This window comes from Lipotes vexillifer, unplaced genomic scaffold (assembly GCF_000442215.2).
Source record: "Lipotes vexillifer unplaced genomic scaffold, Lipotes_vexillifer_v1.1 scaffold935, whole genome shotgun sequence".
NCBI lineage: Eukaryota > Metazoa > Chordata > Mammalia > Artiodactyla > Lipotidae > Lipotes > Lipotes vexillifer.
Window position 1 is genome coordinate 2401929 of NW_006777895.1, and position 21006 is coordinate 2422934.

Genomic DNA, 21006 nt, shown 5'->3' on the forward strand with positions numbered 1-21006 from the left:
ACACACACACACACACACACACACACACACACACACACACACACACCCCTACGACATGTGTGTCTCTCCCTAACCCACTCTTCCACGCAGCTCTCTAGTTTGTAGTGTGATGAAAGGTTTTCAACTAAAGGCAGTACTGTATCCCTGACTGGAAATGTAGTTCTAAATAGCAGTTCTCGAGTAGAGAATCCTGACAACTTGGCTGTCACAATCGCAGGGGATTACTGTTTGCATTGGGGGTGTGTGGGGACGTGGGGTGGTGCTAAATGTCTAGGGTGGCCAACAAAAAGAACTGCTCTGTCCAAAATCCCAAGAGTGCCCCCCTGGAAGAATCTTGCATTGGCTTTCTCAGTTGAAAGACATCGCTGGCCAGGATCTGCAACGTGCTGCTGGGTTCTTTCCCTTCACCTTTCTGGTTGAACACCTGTTACAACTGAGCCTAGTGACAGAGTCTTCCAGTGGGGTATCAGCCAGCCAGGACATGAACAGAATCATTTACCATCCCACCTTCTCAGGAATCTGGAACAAGGTCAGTCGCTGAGAAGGCAGAGGCTGGGACACCCAGATGAGGCCTGGGTAGGAGAGTGCCGAGTGGCCGCTCCACTTCAGCATGGGGGCTTGTGTTCCCATTTCCTCCTCTTGGCCCCATTCTTTTCTTTCCTCTAATTTCCTAAGTATTATTTACTTGTTTCCCAGGGTCATAAGTGAGTAACTGAACCACTAGAAGGAATCATATCTGAAAAATAGCCAACTAGGAGCAGACAGGCTTCAGAGCAAGGTGAAGGAAGGGAGACAAGTGGGATAAAGAACACCGTTTAGTCCTCGTAATTTTACAGCGGTGGAGGAGTTCAGCCAACATGGCAGAGAAGAAAGTCCTTGAGCTCACCTGCTCTCACGAGCACACACCAAAATCACAACTAAGTGCAAAACCACCATATGGACGAAAAAATCAGAGCCTCCCAGAAAAGGTCTACAACAGAAGACGTAAAGAAGGAACCAGAAGGAGACGGGTAGGGATGGTGGCCTGGTGATACAGTTAAGTCCCACGTCCCCAAGTGGGTGACCCACAGACTAGAGAATAATTACATTGCATAGGTTCTCCCACAGAAGTGAGAGTTCTGAGGCCCATGTTGGGCTCCCTAGCCTGGGGGTCCTGCACTGGGAAGACGAGCCCCCAGGGAATTGGCTTTGAATGTCAGTGGGGCTTAATTTCAGGAGTCCCAGAGGACTAGGGAAATAGAGACTTCACTCTTAAAGGGCACACACAAAATCTCGCATGTTCTGGGATCCAGGACAAAGGCAGTAATTTGGTAGGAGCCTGGGTCAGACCTACTTGCTGGTCTTGCAGAGTCTCCTGGAGGGGCAGGAGGCAACTGCAGCTCACCTTGGGGACACAGACACTGGTGGCAGCCATTCTGGGGAGCTCCTCCTACCACTTGGACACTGGTGCTGGTGGGTGCCATTGTGGAATCCTCCCCCTAGCTCATTAGTGCCAAGACCTGACCCAGTGCTGGAATGCCTCAGGCCAAGCAACTAACTGGGTTGGGGACACAGCCCCACCCATCAGCAGACAGCTGCCTTAAGAACTTGTGAGCCCAGCTGCCTTTAGACATGGCCCTGTCCACCAGAGGGTCCAAGACCCAGCCCCACCTACCAGTGGGAAGGCACCAGCTCCAGAATCTCCTGGGCCTGCCCCAGCCCTCCAGGAAGCCTGCTCTAGCCTCTGGACCAGCCTCCCCACCAGCAGGCCAACACAAGCTTTGGGACACCCTGGATCCTGTACCCAACTGTGTCAGGAACACCCCCACCCAACCAGCCATCTGACACCAGCTCTAAGACCCTTGGGCCCTGTAACCAGACTCCAGGACCAGGCTCTGACTGCCAGTAGTCTAGCACTAACGCCAGGACCTGGCTTCATCCACCAGGGGGCAGACAACAGCCCCAGCATCTTCTGGACCCTGACTCCACACACCAGTGAGCCAGCACCAGCCCCAGGGCCCCCTGAGGTTCTGCAGTCAGCTGCCTCGTGACCCGGCCCTGTCAACCAGCAGTCGGCAGCTTCTGCACAAGGCAGGGTCTGACACCCAACTGGACTGGGGGCCAACCAAACCTACCAGACCACCCACACAGTCAGCCTGTCACAAGAGAAGGACCAACCATAGGGGGAACTCCTAGAGCATATGGCTTGGGTGATAAGAGGGAATTGTGTTGCTGGGACACAGGGTGTCTCCTACAGAAGGCCACTTCTCCAAGGTCTAGAAACCTAACTAACCTACCATATACATTAAAACAACAAAACAAAAAACAGGCAAAATGAGGTGACAGAGGAACATGCTCCAGACAAAGGAACAAGGTAAAACCCCAGAAGAAGAATGAAGTGAAGTGGAGACGGGCAATCCACCCAAGAAAGTGTTCAGGGTAGTGATCGTAAAGATGAACAAAGAACTTGGGAGAAGAATGGATGCGTAGAGCAAGAAGTCAGAAGTTTTTAACAGAGTTAGTTAGAAAATAAAGAACAACCAGAGATGAAGAATACAATAACTGAAAGGAAAAATATACTAGAAGGAATCAACAGTTGACTGAATGATACAGAGGAACAGATCAGTGAGCTGGAAGACAGAAAAGACATAGTGGAAATGACTGATGCTGAACACAAAGAATGAAAAGAAATGAAGGCAGTTTAAAGTCTCTGACCAGAGACATTATCAGTATGTTTTTAGAGAGTGATACAATTAACATCACTGTGCAAAGCTGTTAGAGCTTAAAATTGATCAAGGGTTCATTATACAACTTATGATTGTTGTTATCATTTACATTTTGCTCCGTTAGGTTTTTGTGCCAACCCTGTGTATATTACAAACGTAAAATTTTCAAAAATGACACATCATGAAATTTTGAGTGAAGAAGAATTTTTTGGTGAATTTTATGCAGATACTCTGACTGTCTGAGCAACGTATGTCGACTGGTGTCTCAGAAGATGATAGCTCTTCAGAATACAGTTCTGATTCAGATGATGTGAAGATAAGACCAAAAAAAGACAAAAAACCTTAGTGATCGATTCTGATACAGAAAGTGAAAACAGAACTCACAGTGCTGGAGAATGCTCCTTTGCTACTACAAAAGAGTGGATTGAAGACAACAGTTCATGAAAATTAGAAGACTTTACAGGTGTGTCAGGTTTAACTACTGAATGTAATAACACGCAAACTGTTAGTGAAATAATAACAGTTACTTTTTGGCCAGCCAAAATAAAAATTGCTGGCCACAGGCATTAGTTTCTGCAAAAATCCCCCGGTCACACACTAATATTCACATTATAGGGGTCCCTGAAGGAAAAGAGAGAGAAAGGGGCTGAGAACATATTTGAAGACATAATAGCTGAGAACTTCCCTGACCTGGGAAAGTAAACAGCCACAGACGTCCAGAGAGTCCCATAAAGGGTTAACCCAAAGAGAAACACACCAAGACACACAATTAAAATGGCAAAAATTAAAGGTAAAGAGAGAATATTACAAGGGAACTCCCATAAGGCTATCAGCTGACTTTGCAGCAGAAACTCTGCAGGCCAGAAAAGACTGACACCATAAATTTAAAGTGATGAAAGGGAAAAACCTACAACCAAGAATACTCTACCCAGCAAGACTCCTGTGTAGATTTGATAGATCAAAAGCTTTACAGACAAGCAAAAGCTAAAAGAGTTCAGCACCACCAAACCAGTTTTACAGGAAATGTTAAAGGAACTTCTCTAAGCGAAAAAGAAAATGCCACAACTAGAAACATGAAAATTACAGACTGAAAAGCTCAATGGTAAAAAGGCAAACATGCCGCAAAGGTAGGAAGTCATCCACACACAAAGCTAGTAGGAAGGTTAAAAAACAAAAGTAGTAAAATCATCTATATTCAGAATAAGCAGTTAAGGGATACACAAAACAATTAGATGTAAAATACGATATCAAAAATAGTAACTGTGAGGGAAGGAGAGTAGAAATGCAGGGTTGTTAAAATGCATTTGAAATTAAGAGATCAGCAACTTAAAACAAATATATATGCAATTCATATATATATATTTATAAAACTATATACATATATAATACATATATATATATATAAAACTATGTATATATATGTATCTCACTATATAAAAACCTCATGGTAACCAAAAACCAAATTATCTATAATAGGTGTACACATAAAGGAATCCAAACATAACACTCAAGATGGTCTTTTTTTCCCCTTCTTTTGTGACTTGATCACTTACAAAAATAATTTCCAAATAATTGACAAAATGTCAAAAGAACATACATATCAATAATTACCTTATATGTAAATGGAAGTGTTCGTATTAAAAAACAGTGCCTGAATGGATACAAAAACAAGACCCATATACGTGCTGCCTACACGAGATCTGAAGACACACAGACTGAAGGTGAGGGGATGAAAAAAGGTATTCCATGCAAATAGAAATCTAAAGAAAACCAAGGTAGCAATACTTATATCAGACAAAATAGACTTTGAAATAAAGGCTGTTACAAGAAACAAAGAAGGGCACTGCATAATGATCAAGGGATCAGTCCAAGAGAAAGATATAACAATTGTAAATATATATGCACCCAACATAGGCGCACTTAAACACATAAAGCAAATATTAATGGACATAAAGGGAGAAACTGAAAGTAATACAATAATAGTAGGGGACTTTAACACCCCACTTACATCAATGGACAGATCATCTAGACAGAAAATCAGTAAGGAAACACTAGCCTTAAATGATACATTAGACCAGGTGAACTTAACTGATATACACAGAACATTCCATCCAAAAGCAGCAGAATACATATTCCTTTAAAGTGCACATGGATCAGGATAGATCACATTTCCACAAAACAAGCCCTGGTAAATTTAAGAAAGTTGAAATGATGTCAATCATCTTTTCTGACATGAACACGATGATACTAGAAATCAACTACAAGAAAAAAACTGCAGGGTTTCCCTGGTGGCGCAGTGGTTGAGAGTCCGCCTGCCGATGCAGGGGACGCAGGTTCGTGCCCGGGTCCGGGAAGATCCCACATGCCGCAGAGCTGCTGGGCCCGTGAGCCATGGCCGCCAAGCCTGCGCGTCTGGAGCCTGTGCTCCGCAACAGGAGAGGCCACAACAGTGAGAGGCCTGCGTACCGCCAAAAAAAAAAAAAAAGAAAAAACTGCAGAAAACAAAAATACGTGGCGGCCAAATGATATACTACTAAACAACCAAACACTAAACAAGCAATGGATCACTGAAGAAATCAAAAGTAAATTAAAAAATACCTAGATACAAATGTATACTAAAACACAATGATTCAAAACCTATGGGATGCAGCAAATGTAGTTCTAAGAGGGAAGTTTATAGTGATATAGCTTACCTTAGGAAACAAGAAAAATATCAAATAAAAAAACCTAACCTTAACACCAAAAGGAACTAGAGAAAGAAGGACAAACAAAACCCAAAGTTAGTAGAAGGAAATAAATCATAAAGATCAGAGCAGAAATACATGAAATAAAGCCAGAACAAGAAACAAACAAAAAACCCCAGGAAAAAAGCTGAAAGTGTTTCCTCTAAGATCAGGAACAAGACAAGGATGTCCACTCTCACCACTTTCATTCAACATAGTACTGGAAGTCCTAGCCACAGCAATCAGAGAGGAAAAAGAAAGAAAAAGAATACAAATTGGAAAGGAAGAAGTAAAACTGTCACTGTTTGTAGATGACATGATACTATATATTAAAAAAATCCTCCAGATGCCACCAGAAAACTACTAGAACTCATCAATGAATTTGGTAAAGTTGCAGGATACAAAATTAATATACAGAAATCTGTTGCATTTCTGTACACTAACAATGAACTATCAGAAAGAGAAATTGAGGAAACAATCCCATTTACCACTGCGTCAAAAAGAATAAAATACCAGTGAATAAACCTACCTAGGAAGGTAAAAGACCTGTACTTGGAAAACTATGGCAGTGATGAAAGAAACCGAAGACAACACCAACAGATGGAAAGACATACCATGTTCATGGGTTGGAAGAGTTAATATTGTTAGAATGACCATACTACACACGGCAATCTACAGACTCAACACAAAGGATCCCAGATAGCCAAAGCAATCTTGAGAAAGAAGAGCAGAGCTGGAGGAATCGCATGCCCTGTCTTCAGACTATACTACAAAGCTACAGTAATTAAAACAGTATGGTACTGACACAAAAACAGACACATAGATCAATGGAACAGACAGCCCAGAAATAAACCCATGCACCTATGGCCAATTAATCTATAACAAAGGAGGCAAAAATATACAGTGGAGAAAAGGCAGCCTCTTCAATAATTGGTGCTGGGAAAACTGGACAGCTACAAGTAAAAGAATGAAATTAAAACATTCTCTGACACCATACATAAAAATTTAAAAATGGATTAAAGACCTAAGTGTAAGACTGGAAACTATAAAACTCCTAGAGGCAAACACAGGCAGAACATTCTCTGACATAGCTGTCTCCTGAAGCAAAGGAAATGAAAGTAAAAATAAACAAATGAGACCTAGTTAAACTTAAAAGGTTTTGTACAACAAAGGAAACCATCAACAAAACGAAAAGACAACCTACTTAATGGGAGAAGATATTTGCAAATAATATGACCGATACAGGGTTAATATCCAACAAATATCAACAGCTCATACAACTCAAAATTTAAAAAAAACAACCCAATTAAAAAAAGGGCAGAAGAACTGAATAGACATTTTTTCAAAAGGACATGCAGATGGCCAACAGGCACATGAAAAGATGCTCAACATCCCTAATCATCAAGGAAATGCAAATCAAAACTACAATGAGATATCACTTCACCCCTGTCAGAATGGCTATCCTCAAAAAGGACACAAATAACAAATGTTGGCGAGGATGCGAAGAAAAGGGAACCCTTGTACTCTGTTGGTGAGAATGTAAATTTGTGTAGCCACTGTGGAAAAAAGGATGGTGGTTTCTCAAAAAAACAAAATAGAAGAATCATATAACCCAGCAATTCCATTTCTGGGCATACATCTGAAAAAAACAAAAATATTAATTCAAAAAGATACATGCACGCCAATGTTCACAGCAGCATTATTTACAATTGCCAAGATATGGAAGCAACCTAAGTGTCTATCAATAGACGACTGGATAAACATGATGTGGTATACATATATATATACAATGTAATACTAATCAGTCATAAAAAGGAATGAAATTTTGCCATTTGCAACAACATGGATGGACTTGGAGGGTATTATGCTAAGTGAAATAAGTCCAACAGAGAAAGACAAATACTGTATGATATCACTTATATGTGGAATCTAAAAAATATAACTAACTAGTGAATATAACAAAAAAGAAAACAGACTCAGATACAGAGAACAAACCAGTGGTTACCACTGGGGAGAGGGAAGTGGGGAGGAGCAACATAGGGTAGGGGATTACGAGGTGCAAACTATTATGTATAAAATAAGCTACAAGGATATATTCTACAACACAGGGTATATGGCCAATATTTTAGAACTGTAAATGGAGTATAACCTTGAAAAATTATGAATCACTATATTGTATACCTGTTACTTATATAATATTGTACATCAACTATACTTCAATGAAAAAACTTTTTTTAAATTTTACACCCGTGGGAATGGAAACCCAGAGTCTTTACTTATACCCTACTTATAAACAGGGCCTCAAGTTGCTTTCAACAGTAGGGCTCATAGAAAGTTTTCAAGCTTGTACTATTTGTAGTATATGGATAGTAAACGAAAACCTTCAGTTTTTTCCGCCTGTTTCAATTGCTGACGTGCAGATCAGAAGTGCTGGTCTTATCAGTGATACTCTAGTACAGGCCAACAGAACATTCCCCTGCTTAAAAATGTGCTTGACAAAAGATTTAGGGATTGAGTACATTTAAGCAAAAATCGTTATAAAATAAATGTACTGAATTCCACAATAATAATTACAGCTATTGCCACAGAACCATCCCCCTAGCCTAAAACCCCAAAAGTTTGGTGAAGATGGGGCATGCTGGGAACCTGAGTCTCCATCTAGCAACTCAGCTTTACTCTGAAGCATTTTCCAAATTCTGGGACCTTTTCCCTGCAGTCCTCCTCTTTCCTTTTTCGTCTCTGACCAGGGAGAATTTTTCCATGATTATGGACCACAAACCTACCCTTCTAAATAGGGCCACTCTGTACTGCACAACTCCAGGGGCTGCTCTCCACAAAGACTAAGACACGAATGGCACTCCCTAGGCAATGAGCTCACTGCTCAAAGAACCGCATCCTTAAGTCCCAATGTTTGTGTCCAACAGTGCTGGGTTGTAATATTATCAGAAACTACCACTCTCCAACGCAGCAGTTCCCAAAGAGTGTTATGACAATTGGAAAATGTATTACAAGTAATTTGTCACTAACATGGACATTCTGATTGACTTTTTAGATATTAAAGTAGATTCAAGATCATGTCTCCAATAATGTTTACTACTCTCATTCACACCTCAACAGCTTTTTAAAGGGCGATTTGGCCGGTATCCCAGGAGTGAAACATGGGATATGCTATACATTTACCATGCATGTCTCGGCAAGGAAAAAAACAACAGGAAAACTTCTGGTCTAATATATAGTGTGCTGAAAAATTACTTAAAAGCTGAGGCTATGCCCCCAATTTAATTTGAGAAAACCCTTACAGCATTTATTCTAATAAACAGCTATTGGAATTAAACGCTTCAACTTTTAAGGCTTCCCTGGTGGCGCAGTGGTTGAGAGTCCGCCTGCCGATGCAGGGGACACAGGTTCATGCCCCGGTCCAGGAGGATCCCACATGCCGCGGAGCAGCTGCGCCCGTGAGCCGTGGCTGCTGAGCCTGTGCATCAGGAGCCTGTGCTCCGCAACGGGAGGGGCCACAATAGTGAGAGGCCCGCGCACCGCAAAAAAAAAAAAAGCTTCAAGTTTTAAAATGTCTTTGCCATTGACAAGCTCATTTAGCTTCAGTTTTCTCACCTGCAGGTACAGGACTGTTGCCAGCCTCGGTGCTGAGGTTAGAATAATGAAAGCTTTATAGGATCAACTAATGAGAAAGCCTTTGGATATGTCAATAATTACAGTGCCAATGGTAATTTTGAAGAACCAGTAAATTCAGCTTCTTCATAAAACAGAATAAGACTATAAATATTCCCTGAACAGGAATAAAAATGTCTGCCATTTGAGATCACCTACATGCCAGACACTACACCAAGCAGTAGGCTTTTACGTAGTCTTCACAATTCTGTGTGGCAGAAATGAGGACCACCACTTTACATATGAGAAGCCAGAGGTCAGAGAGTTTAACCCACCCATGGTGATCTGATTTACGAGTACAATTGCCTGACTGATATCCAGGCTCTTTCCCCACAACCACCCTGGTTCTGTGACCTGGAAAGACAGGGCACCTCTACAACCTCTACTCATGTGCCAGCTTTCAATAAAAATGACTTAAAAAGCCTATAATATGTATCTCTTGTAATGGTGACCATGTTATTGAGAATGCTAAGTGGCAGATTATTACCAATACTCACTGATAGCCAGTACTCATCTGCTTCTGGATACAGGGGGTTATACTTTTCTACCCTCTTGAAGTTAGGTAACCATCTAATTCTGGCTAATGAAACATGAGGAAGAGAGATGTGTGTCACTTCCAAGGTGAAAGCACATAATTGCAAGTGTTCAACTCTCCAGGCCTCTCTTCTCCTTCCATAGCAATCATGGAAACCTGTGTTGCTGCAGTGGCGCCTCAAGATCAAAGAAATCTGAGGTGTGAAGCCAGTCTGTGGAGGGCAGCTGCCCTAGGAAGTTGTGCAAACCCAGTGAATTTTAGGAGAGAAATAAACCTTTATTATTATTATTTTTTTTTTTTGCGGTACGCGGGCCTCTCACCACTGTGGCCTCTCCCGTTGCAGAGCACAGGCTCCGGACGTGCAGGCTCAGCGGCCATGGCTCACGGGGCCAGCCGCTCCGCGGCATGTGGGACCTTCCCGGACCGGGGCACGAACCTGCGTCCCCTGCATCCGCAGGTGGACTCTCAACCACTGCGCCACCAGGGAAGCCCAAACTTTTGTTATTTTAAGCCACACAGCTGGAGATTATTTTTTACTATAGTGTAACCCAGCCTATCCTGACTGAAGTAGCTGGTGAAGAGAATTACAAAACAGACATAAGGCAGGCTCTGATCTCCTTCAATATTACATTAAATTTGGCTGAATAAAAATTCAAGGGCTGGACAAAGGGGAAGAGAAACTTGGTGCAATTAAGCTTAAAAAGGTTTTAGAACCACCTGGAACAATCAAACCACCACTCTTGCCACCTTCAAGGAGCTCAGCACATCGATTAATCCCATAATATGACGCCCAGCTTCCTGGGTAATCAGAACATTTTGATATTTTCAATGAAAGAGTATGGTTCAGTGAAATAGTAGGGGAGCTCTGATCAGCTCGGTTAAGTAAACGGTCAGTTTTTGGGGGTGGATCACTGTCCTATGTCTACTTGATAAAACTGAACTAAGCAGGACTGGCTTAATTTAGAAAGCAGATGCTAGGGGCTTCCCTGGTGGCGCAGGGGTTAAGAATCCGCCTGCCAATGCAGGGGACACGGGGTCGAGCCTTGGTCCGGGAAGATCCCACGTGCCGCGGAGCAGCTAAGCCCGTGCGCCACAGCTACGGAGCCTGCGCTCTAGAGCCCGCGAGCCACAACTACTAAGCCCGTGTGCCACAACTACTGAAGGCCGCACACCTAGAGCCCATGCTCTGCAACAAGAGAAGCCACCGCAATGAGAAGCCCGGGCACCACAATGAAGAGTAGCCCCCGCTCGCCGCAACTGGAGAAAAGCCTGCACGCAGCAACAAATACCCAATGCAGCCAAAAAAAAAAAAAAGAAAAAGAAAAAGAAAGAAAGCAGATGCTAGTACATTTCAATTTTGATTAGGCCTATTGATATCCACATCAAACCTGAGATATGTTTGAACATACCATATAATTTATTTAATATTCAATTGCATAGGAAGGCTAAGATTCTCATTTCCTAAGTTATTAGTACCATTATTTAGGTAAAGGTCAGATGAGCATCTTTACTTTCTCCTAAACCTTCACCTTCACTGTATCACATCCATACAGTATAGAATCTGTAGTAAAGTCAACTGATTTAGGAATAAAAAGCAAACATGTAACTTTCTGAGAAATACAATCCCTGAAGTACTCATGAAAATGGCCAAATTTTATGACAATGATTAACAACAGGGCACAATTCAAAAGCAAAAGCTGTCCGTTAATGTGAAGTAAACTGAGCAACAGAGATGACCCTGGAGTGTCTTAGGGCCAGGGCACACTCTGCAGGTAAGACTCAGCCCAATAAGAACAATTTATAATGTGCTTCTTGATTTAATGTGCTAACAGGTCAGGTTCTCAGAGGCACTTCTAAAATTATTTCCGTCAGGCTTTATTTTTAGTAACTGTTACCACCTCTCTCAGGCCTCTTTATATTTTACTGCATTAAATATAATAGCTACCAACTAAATCACTATTATTTTCATTTTTTACTTAATGTTCCTGCTTCACTGGAACATATACATGAGCATGCACACACACACAAGCACACACAGGACCTGCTTCCAGCTCCCATTTTACGATGCCTTTTTGAAAGCCTGGCTGATAGGCTGTCATAGGGCAATGAAGACAGCTGATGGCTCCATTACAGAAAATGCTTCTGTGTATACGTTTATTTTCACATTGTATAGGAAGTTACAACATCAAAAAAATAGTATATAAATGAACATAGGTATAAGTCACCCAGAACAAAAGAATGAACCTGTACTTAATGAAAAGAATCAGAATTCCTGTAACACAACAAACACCTGCATCCTACATTTTTTGGGACAAGTGGCAACTATACACACACACACACACCACACACACACACATACACAGGGTGAGGACCGGTACATCAGTGGTACAAAAACACCTTCTTTGATGCAGTCACTTAGGAATTGTTTTTAAAAAAAAGTATAATTCAGCATCTGGATGCTAAATAAAAGAGCTGGGGGGGGGTGTCTAAATAAACAGGGGAGTCACTCTACCCCCTTCCCTGTTTCCAACTTTTAGGAATTCAAGTTTATTCAAAAACTGGACATACACGACTCCATAACTACTCTCTTTTCTTCAATAACTTCAGAATGGTAGTTTTAAACAACTTTAAAACTTAAGCTCCTTTTGAATTTCCCACAGTGTTTTTGTACTCTTCTGCACATGGGCCTCCTCTTCAGGGGCCAACTTTGCTTTTACAAGGTTAGTAATACCACACTCCCTCCCAGGATACAAGGAACACTGAGGAATACTTCTTCATTTATTCCATAGAGACCCTTAATTCTGGTGGAAACTGGATGCACTCTCCTAGGATTCTTCACAATACTTTCTGTTAAGTCAGCTACAGACAGGCCAATGGCCCAGGAAGTATAACCTTTCATTTTAATAATCTCATAGGCACTAGCAACCACATCTTTGTGCACATTTTTCCACTGCTCAGGATCTTTATCAGTTCCTATATCTACGTTCAGATCCTTCAGAGGGACACCAGCAATGTTCACTCCACTCCACACAGGAACACTTAAGTCTCCATGCTCTCCAAGGATCCACCCACGACAGCTTTCAGAATGGATACCAAGCCTCTGCCCGATCAAGAAACGGAAACGGGCAGTGTCCAGATTACAACCACTTCCAATAATACGGTTTTGGGAAAATTCACTCAACTTCCAGGCTACGTAAGTTAAGATATCCACTGGATTGGAAACAACAATCAGTTTGCAGTGAGGACTGTACTGAACAATACTGGATATCATTAACTTAAAGATGGCCACATTTCGCTAGACTAAATTAAGGCGTGTTTCTCCTTTTTCCTGGCGTGCACCTGCTGTGATAATCACGAGGTTGGAGTTTGCAGTGACAAGATAATCTTTGCTGGAAATAATATTGGGCATTTTCACGAAAGGGCTGCCATGCTGAAGATCCACTGTCTCACCCTTCAGTCTGTCTCCATCAACATCCACCAAGGCAAGTTCATCACTCAAGGCTTTTAACAGGATGCTGACAGCACAGGCCATGCCAACCGATCCAGTTCCTACAATGGAGATCTTATTGCAACGAACGGGCTCCTCTGAGGGGAAATTCTTCATAAGCTCACACTTGACCGTAGCCATCTTGGAAGCGGGGGTGATTGGGTGATGCCTGCCGGCTGGCAGGGACTCAGCACCATTCCCGGGCACAGGCAATTCGCTCTCACAGCGCCCACTCTCTGGCTGGCCCACTGCATTCCCACAGCCCAGCTCATGGCTACTCACTCGGGAGGTGAAGGAAGAGAGGAAGAAAGCAGCAAGCAGCCTAACAAGCTCAAAAGTGGAGAGCTGTGACTGTTGGCCGTTTGCTCAGCCCGTTACTGCGGCTGCGCAAGGCCGGGACCTTTGGACGCGGCCTGCTACTGCGGCTGCGCAAGGCGGGCCCAGCTCTTGTGGCCTCAAACGGGCCTCCACAAAGTACTTCAGGTCTGATCTGATTGCGGGGACGACGACGCAGGAGGGCTCCTCTCGCAAATGAATTCTGGAGTTAAATTTTTAAGAACTCAAATTCTCTCCACTACTTAGCATGTATAATGAGCCAACCCAGATCCTTGGGATTACTGATTTTCTGTTTTCACTACATATGCCAAGTAAAAACATTTCCATTAAGTACAGATGAAACTAAGGTTAAATCTTCTTAACTGTATCCCTGCCAGGAATAACCAGGTGCATATCCTTTGTCTTCCAATGGCCTCCTGCACCATTTCCCTGCATCCGTTGGAAAAGTGGGACTCCTGTTTCCCGTTGTATCCAGTTCGAGAACCTTACATTTGGAAAGGCTTCCGCTGCCTTTTTGCCAGTCACGACCGTGACTGCGGAAGTCGCAGGATCCTGACGACAAGGGGCAGGAGCCGATTGTGAGCTACTCAAACAGTTGCGACAAAGGAAAGCTCCTGAGAGTCCTGATCGAAAACGACTTCTTGAGTAGAAAGATGGTGATGATGTAGCCTGATATCAGCATGAAGATATATCTTCTATGTCCTTAAAATGGCGAATTTTGACCAACTGCACAAACCAGATTATTGATTAAAGTAGTAAAATATTAGCTAGTACAATATGGCATCAGTATACCTTACTTTCCTCTGCATTTTTCTGGTCAGTATTATGAAATGTCCTTTCAAATTTCTAAGGAAATAAAAACTTTACATCTGATACATATATGTTTTATATATATATATATATATATATATATATATATATATATATATACACACACCCTTAAATCCAATAAACTATAAAAGTCCAAACAAAAATAATAGTACTTTCTCCTCACTTATATAAACAGAATTCTGACCATGTAATGACTCCTCAAAGCCTTCCTCTCATTCCAAGAAAGCAGTATGTTCTCCCCTAATGGAGCTCTTGGTACATGCAGCCTACTCACAGGCAGAAAAAAAAATTGTATATGCATGTATGTATGTATGTATGTATGTATGTATGTATGTGTGTGTGTGTGTGTGTGTGTACACATATATATTCCATTTTAGAATACCAAATCTTGACAAAATGAATATTTTACATTCAGGACTTGAAAAGCTATTCTCATTCTTTCTGCCACTGAGCTGCAGTCCAGGAAGAGAGCAACAATAAGCAAAGGAGTTGGTGAGAGGTGAGAAAAGTGTGGCAACAGTGGAGATCCTGCAATCCTGTTTCAGTGTGACTTGGTGGCACCCTGTTTCGATGGTACAGTACAAGCTCCGTGACACACAAAATGGTAAGAGCACCACATACATGCGTTCTCTCCACCCCGGTGGTCAGATTTATGGTCACCATTTGTCAAATTAAAAAGGAGAATATTTAAATGATCTTTATTTAATGGTGGCTGACATCTTATTCTTTCTTTTATCCCAGTCATAGCTTGAAATGTTTTAACCTGATGCCTGTTCTCACCTTTTTCCTACAATGATTCCTTTGACCAGTTATTTTTCTTATAAGTGTTCTTGAGGATGAAATTCAAGGACATAAAGACTCTTAGTTAGATAGCTTTTTTCTACAGTAATTTTCTTTCTAGAGTTTGAACCTCTTCAGAAATACCATCACTATGACAGCTGCCTCTTCAGTTTTTCCCCTTAGCCACACTAAATCAATTTTGAGAAAAATAACACTCTCCAAAATAAAAATATCTCAAACAAAGCAGCCTTTTATTTACAATAAGTCTTGAGATAAGAAGGAAAGAACTACAGAAGATGAACAGATGACTTAGGTCTACCCAAAGATGTGGAAAGCCAACTATAGCTAGCCAGCTCCCTAATAACCTTCTGTCTTAGGTGGCTCATTATTCCTTTTGAATGGAAAATCTAATTCAAATTATCTATTCAAAATTCAGTATAATATTATAGCTGATGGCAGGATTATGCCATAATACTTTTGGTTACACCACTTAGGAGGGAGGAAGCAGGAAATAAAGATGACTAGCCAGCATCTGGACCAAGAATGGTTGTAAACTAAGTCACTCTATCCCTTCCACCTGGACTCTCGTCCCCAGCTCCCCCTGCCCTGTTTCCTTCTGGGAGAGTCCAGTTCAAATATTCCACACGCTCTCCTAAGTCTACAATCTCCCAAGGAGAATTGACTTTTTAAAAATCCGCCACCAGTGTACTGTGTACCTCTCTCCATTACAGGATTTATCACACTCAGTTAAATGTAATTACTTATGAATTTGTCACTCCAAAAGGGACCACCTTTTACGTAAAAGCATATCCCTATCCTCCAGAACAGAGCTTGGTATATGAATAGGGATTCAGTAAATGTTTGTGGTAGAAAAGAATGAGGAAATAACTACAGAACTGAGCCAAGTAAGGCTAGAGGGCTAAAAGGTGAGTGAGATGGAAAAGCAGGGCCGGAGAATCCACCTGGTGCTGGAGTTCTGAATAAAGGGGTAAGTAAAATGCTGCCTGTCTGGGGTTTCTTAGCAAGGTTGATGCATAAATTTCAGATAAAGCTATGAATAAACTAAAAGATTTCTTAATTACTTTCAAAGCTAATGCCCACCTTTACCACCTTAGAACATACAAATTAAAAATTCTACAGTGCTAGAAACACAGTAAAATAAATATGCAAAGGCAGAAGGAATATTTTTATCCTTTGAAGTTATTTAAAATGTTTTGTTCTATGGAAAACTTTTAAGAAAATAATCCGTGCACAAAACCCTTGATTTGAAAAAACAAACAAACAAGATGCAATGAAAGCAGTGTTAATACTGTAAGCTATAAACTCACCAGCATGCAAGTAGAACATTATATAAAAACAATTATTTTTAAAGTCTTGTGATCTGAAACTCATAAAATGCAAATTGTAGTTTTTTTTAAAAATTAGTGGGCTGTGATTCTGTTGCTCATAGATACTAAAATCTACCTAACTCCGTAATCCTTGTGTGGGGCATCTTTACAAATCGCAGTACCTCAAAGTATTTTCTTTCGTCAGCAGTACTGGGAATGCTGGGGGAAGGACAAAAGCAGGGCCACAAAGCTTTGTCTACTGAGTAGAATAAAGGTAGAATGTCCATTCAAAAAGCAACCCTGGCACCAACTTCCTATTTATGGTATTCAAATACTATAACATAAATTGGCAAGCTCTTCTGATAAGTTACCCAGATCTCACTTTTGTTCTTTAAAGGCATCATCTTACACATAATTTTTAATGCAATGTAAAAAAGCTGCTTGTATTAATCATTAAAAAGGAATTATTTTAATGTGGCACAAAACATGAAAAACAAATTAATATTCATTAGTATGTGTTTAAACATCCTAAATCATATCTAAAAATTGAGAGTTTAATTTTATGGCTATAGGCTCTAACTGCACTAAGTGCTGTTTTACTAATTCAGCTCATTTATTCTCTGCAATTGGCTTAATAGAAATAATACTCTAGTCCTCAGTAACAACAGCTTTACCCATCTAAAAAAAAAAAAAATGACACAAAGGATATTTTTGTGTATGTAAGTTACTTTCAGTTTGAGGTAACCTTAAGTTACCTTTATAAACTCCAAACTGCCAAAACAGATTTAACTCCACGTTATAAAGTTTAAAAACTAATTTGCCTCCAGACTCTATCTGGGCAACAAAGAGGGTCAGCAGCAGCTGGGAATAGTGAAGAAAGAAAGGGGTGTTCCAGGTGGGGGATCAGCAAGGACAAGGCTCTGAGGCTAGAAAGCACGTGGCCTTTCAGCACGGCTAGACCTCTGACGGTGACAGAGGCTTAACAGAGGCACAGCTAGACTCTCAACCGCAGCACTCCTGACATTCTGGACCAGATCAGTCTTTGTGGGCCTGTCCTATGCACTGTAGGATGTGCAGCATTTTCCCTGGCCTCTACCCATTAGATGCCAGTAGCTCTCCTGTAGTTATGACGGCCCAGACAGTACCTCCAGACACTGCCAAATCTCCGTCGTGGGTGGAGGTGGGCGGGTGGGACACAGCAAATTTGCCACACACGCCTCCCCCACCCTGGTCGAGGAGCAATGAGTTAAAGGGAGAGCAGGGGGCCGGATCACACAGGAACTTACAAACCTCTTCAAGTACCTGGATGTATTCTCAAGGCAAGAGGGTGCCACTGAAGTGACAGCAGCAGTGTGATCAGATTTCATCCACAGAGTTCACTAAATACCTCCTCTCTGCTAGTGGGCATGGTACAGGTGCTGAGGATACAACAATGAACACTCTTAGAATTTATATTCTTTTAGCAAAAACAGATTAACATTTTAAAATGGTCAATATAACTTCATTTTGCAACAAGTGTCCTGAAGAAAACAAAACAGGATAACATCAGAGAGGAACTGAGTGGTGGGAATGAAGAGGCGACTGTATTTTAAATAGATGGTCTGGGGAAGCTTCTCTGAGGGGGTGAAATAAATTTGCATTGAAATCCTGGATGGCAACACAGAGCCAGCCCTGCAAGGACCCAGGGAAGGAGTTTCCTGGGCAAAGCTAGAAAGGCCCTACGCATAAGGCTGGAGTACTGAAGGAACAAGAAGGCCCAGGCCCTGGCAGGCGAGGTGGGCGTGGGATGGGAGAGGTGATGGTGGTGGCTCAAGATGAGGTCAGCGGGGTAGGTGGGGCTACATCCTGTGAGACTTTCCCAACAGGAGATGCTGAAGGGTTTTTAAATAAAGGAGTGACATGATTTGACCTACATTTAAAAAATATCTGCGTGGAAAAAAAATTCTAGGGGAAGTAAAGGAGAGGCCAAGATACTAGACAAGAAACTTTCAAGACACCAGGCAAAAGATGAATGGAGGTGGAGAGAGATGAAAGAGCCAGGCTCTGTTTAGCAGCTGGGCTAACAAGCAGGACTTGCTCACAGCTTAGGTGAAGGGAAGGACAGGAAATGAGAAGATCTGCCATGGTTCTCTGCTGGATTTTTGGCTTGAACGACCGGGGGGATGGGAGTGGCGCTCACTGAGATGGGGGAGACTAAGGGAGGGGCAAGCTGGGGAGGAGGCGAGGAGACCACAACCTCTGGCCAGGACGTGGGCCTGGACATGCCTGTGAGATGAGATGGACCACGTGCGGTTCCAAGGCAAATCTGAGGTCAGGCTGGAGCTATGTATTTGGACATTATCAGATCGTATAGACTGTTTTTAATGCCAGGGACTAGGCAAGAGCACCAAGGACTGAGGACAGATGGAGAACAGAAGAGTGCAAGTATGAAGCCACCGGACACTCCAACACTTCCAGGTCTGCAGGGGAGGAGCCAGAAAAGGAGATGAACAAAAATGGCCAGTGAGGTGGAAGGGGCAGAAGCCAAGAGAGGGGAGAACGCACCCTCGTGTCAAGTGTTGCTGAGAAGAGGTCACGTTAACAGAAGGATGACGACAAGACCTGGACCTGGCAACAAGGAGGGAGCTGGCGACCCACACCAGCAGTTTTGGGTGTGCTGGGAAAGAAGCTGGACTGAGGAGACAAAGGAGAGGAAGTGGAGACAGTGATCACAGCCAACTCTTTTCAAGAAACCTCTCCTATGACGGGAAGCAGGCACATGGGCTGGTACCTGGAGGAGGGCGAGGAACACCGAGAGAAGACTTTTAGAGGTGGGAGAAACTAGAGCACGCCTCCACGCACTGCAGCAGAGGGAAAACTGATCACCGTCAAAGGCTGGGGATAATTTTGGGAGCGAGGTCCTTGGGTAGATGGGCGGGGGAGGCGGTTGAATGCCCTCATGCATGTGGGGCTTTGGCCGCAGCAGGGATATTTCGCCCATGGTAGAAAGGCAGAGGTGCGGGGAGGAGGAAGGCCAGCGCATCCTTGCGGTAGTGTGGGGAAAGGGCTGTGACGGGGCAAGGTGGCAGGCAGGGAGAAGGGACCTTCGCTGTGATAAGCACCTTGGGGCAGGAAGGTGCCTCAGCTACAGTGGCTGTGAGGGTGGGGGAGGAGCAAGACTTGGTGACTGATCAGATACAGGGGTGAGAGAGAGTGCGGTCATGATAAAGTCCAGCTTTTCAGCCCAGGCAGCGTTGCTAGATGATGGATGATACTGCCATTCACTGTGGGTGACCCGGCAGTAGGTTGGGGGGTGAAATGGGGGGGGGGGGAAATGACAGTTCAAGTGGAAACACACATAACACCGGTAGGACATCCAAGCATCAGTGTCCAGTCAAACGGGCCCGTGAGCTAGGAGCTCAGGGGTCTGGCTGAAGACGCAGTCCTGGCAGTTGTCTGCATGTGGATGAAGCCACTGGAATGGATAGAACCATGGAGAAAATACCAGGGCAAAGAAGGAACCTGAAGTAAACAGCATGGTGGGAGGTGAAAAACAAGAGCCAAAGTAGGATCAGGAAGAAGTACAAAAAGAATAAGAACTATGAAAGCCCAGAATCTGTTAGCACAGAAGCAAACAGTAACTGATTTATCCGAGTCATCAAGAAAAAGTGAAATTACGTTCAACACAATCTGCATTGTGGAAAGATATACAGCACATTAAAAAAAAAAAAGATTTCTTCTTAAAATTGTTAGAAGTATTTCAGTCAGGAAATACTTAAAGCTTAAGGGGAAAGCGTGCGCTATCAGGTCTGCACTCCACAATGCTTTGGTTAGAGAGATCTGCTCATGTGAGACCAATTTTCTATGCTCAATAAGAAAACCCAAGTGAAATCAAGGCTACCTTCCCTCCACTGGAGTGAGACTGGGAACATTCTTGAGGTGATTAAGTCTGATTTGTGTCAGGCCTGGAACAAGAAGGCTTTTATGGCAGAGCTTATCTTTCCTGGTAAGTGTTGCACATTCTTACTTTATAAAATGCTTTATGAGATGCTTGGGGCCCTATTTTACTTGTAAAAGGAAACTGGTAGGTTTTTAAAGAGGAATCTTGGCAATACGCCAAAACGGCTGATTTCCCCCAACACTTGGCAAAAAAAAAAAAAAAGGGAAAGTACATCAGTCATTACGTCCCATTTTAAACTGAGCAAGTCCCTTTGATTCGGTCTCTCTGTCACCAAATTGCTCCTTGACATTCACACCGAGTACCTCTCACCACCGGGATGCCAAGCCCATTAGAGCTGCAATGGAATGGGAAATAAGGAGTATAGAGATGTTCTTGTCACCTCAGACCTGAATTTAACTGATGCACAGTGCCACTTCCAATTAATTTAAAAATGATTCCGGGAAAAATATTCCTCAATGCTTAAGCTGTTTGAAGGCCCGAGGGCTTGACAGATGGAGCTATCTCTGCAAGATCATGACGACTGCGTTCTGGGCGGTCTAGGAAGTACCATCAGGAAGAGGAAGCAAGGCGGCGGCTGCTGACATAAGGCAGTCAGAATAAGAAACTGAAGCTTTCTTCCTGGGGGCGGAGCTGGTAGAAATCTTTGGAAGCACTGAAATTAGATTAGGCGAG

At 42.7% G+C, this 21006-nt stretch overlaps 2 protein-coding genes across 2 annotated transcripts in view; both read right to left on the bottom strand.

Annotated features, from left to right (window-relative positions):
* TMEM242 (transmembrane protein 242) overlaps positions 1-21006 on the bottom strand; it is a 46717-nt gene that overhangs the window by 1701 nt on the left and 24010 nt on the right. The gene's annotated exons all lie outside the window — the stretch shown is intronic.
* Positions 12260-13260, bottom strand: LOC103083109 (L-lactate dehydrogenase A-like 6B). Its single transcript, XM_082930906.1, is given in 3 exon segments — positions 12260-12370; positions 12373-12844; positions 13019-13260. Coding segments are annotated over 3 exon segments (825 nt in total).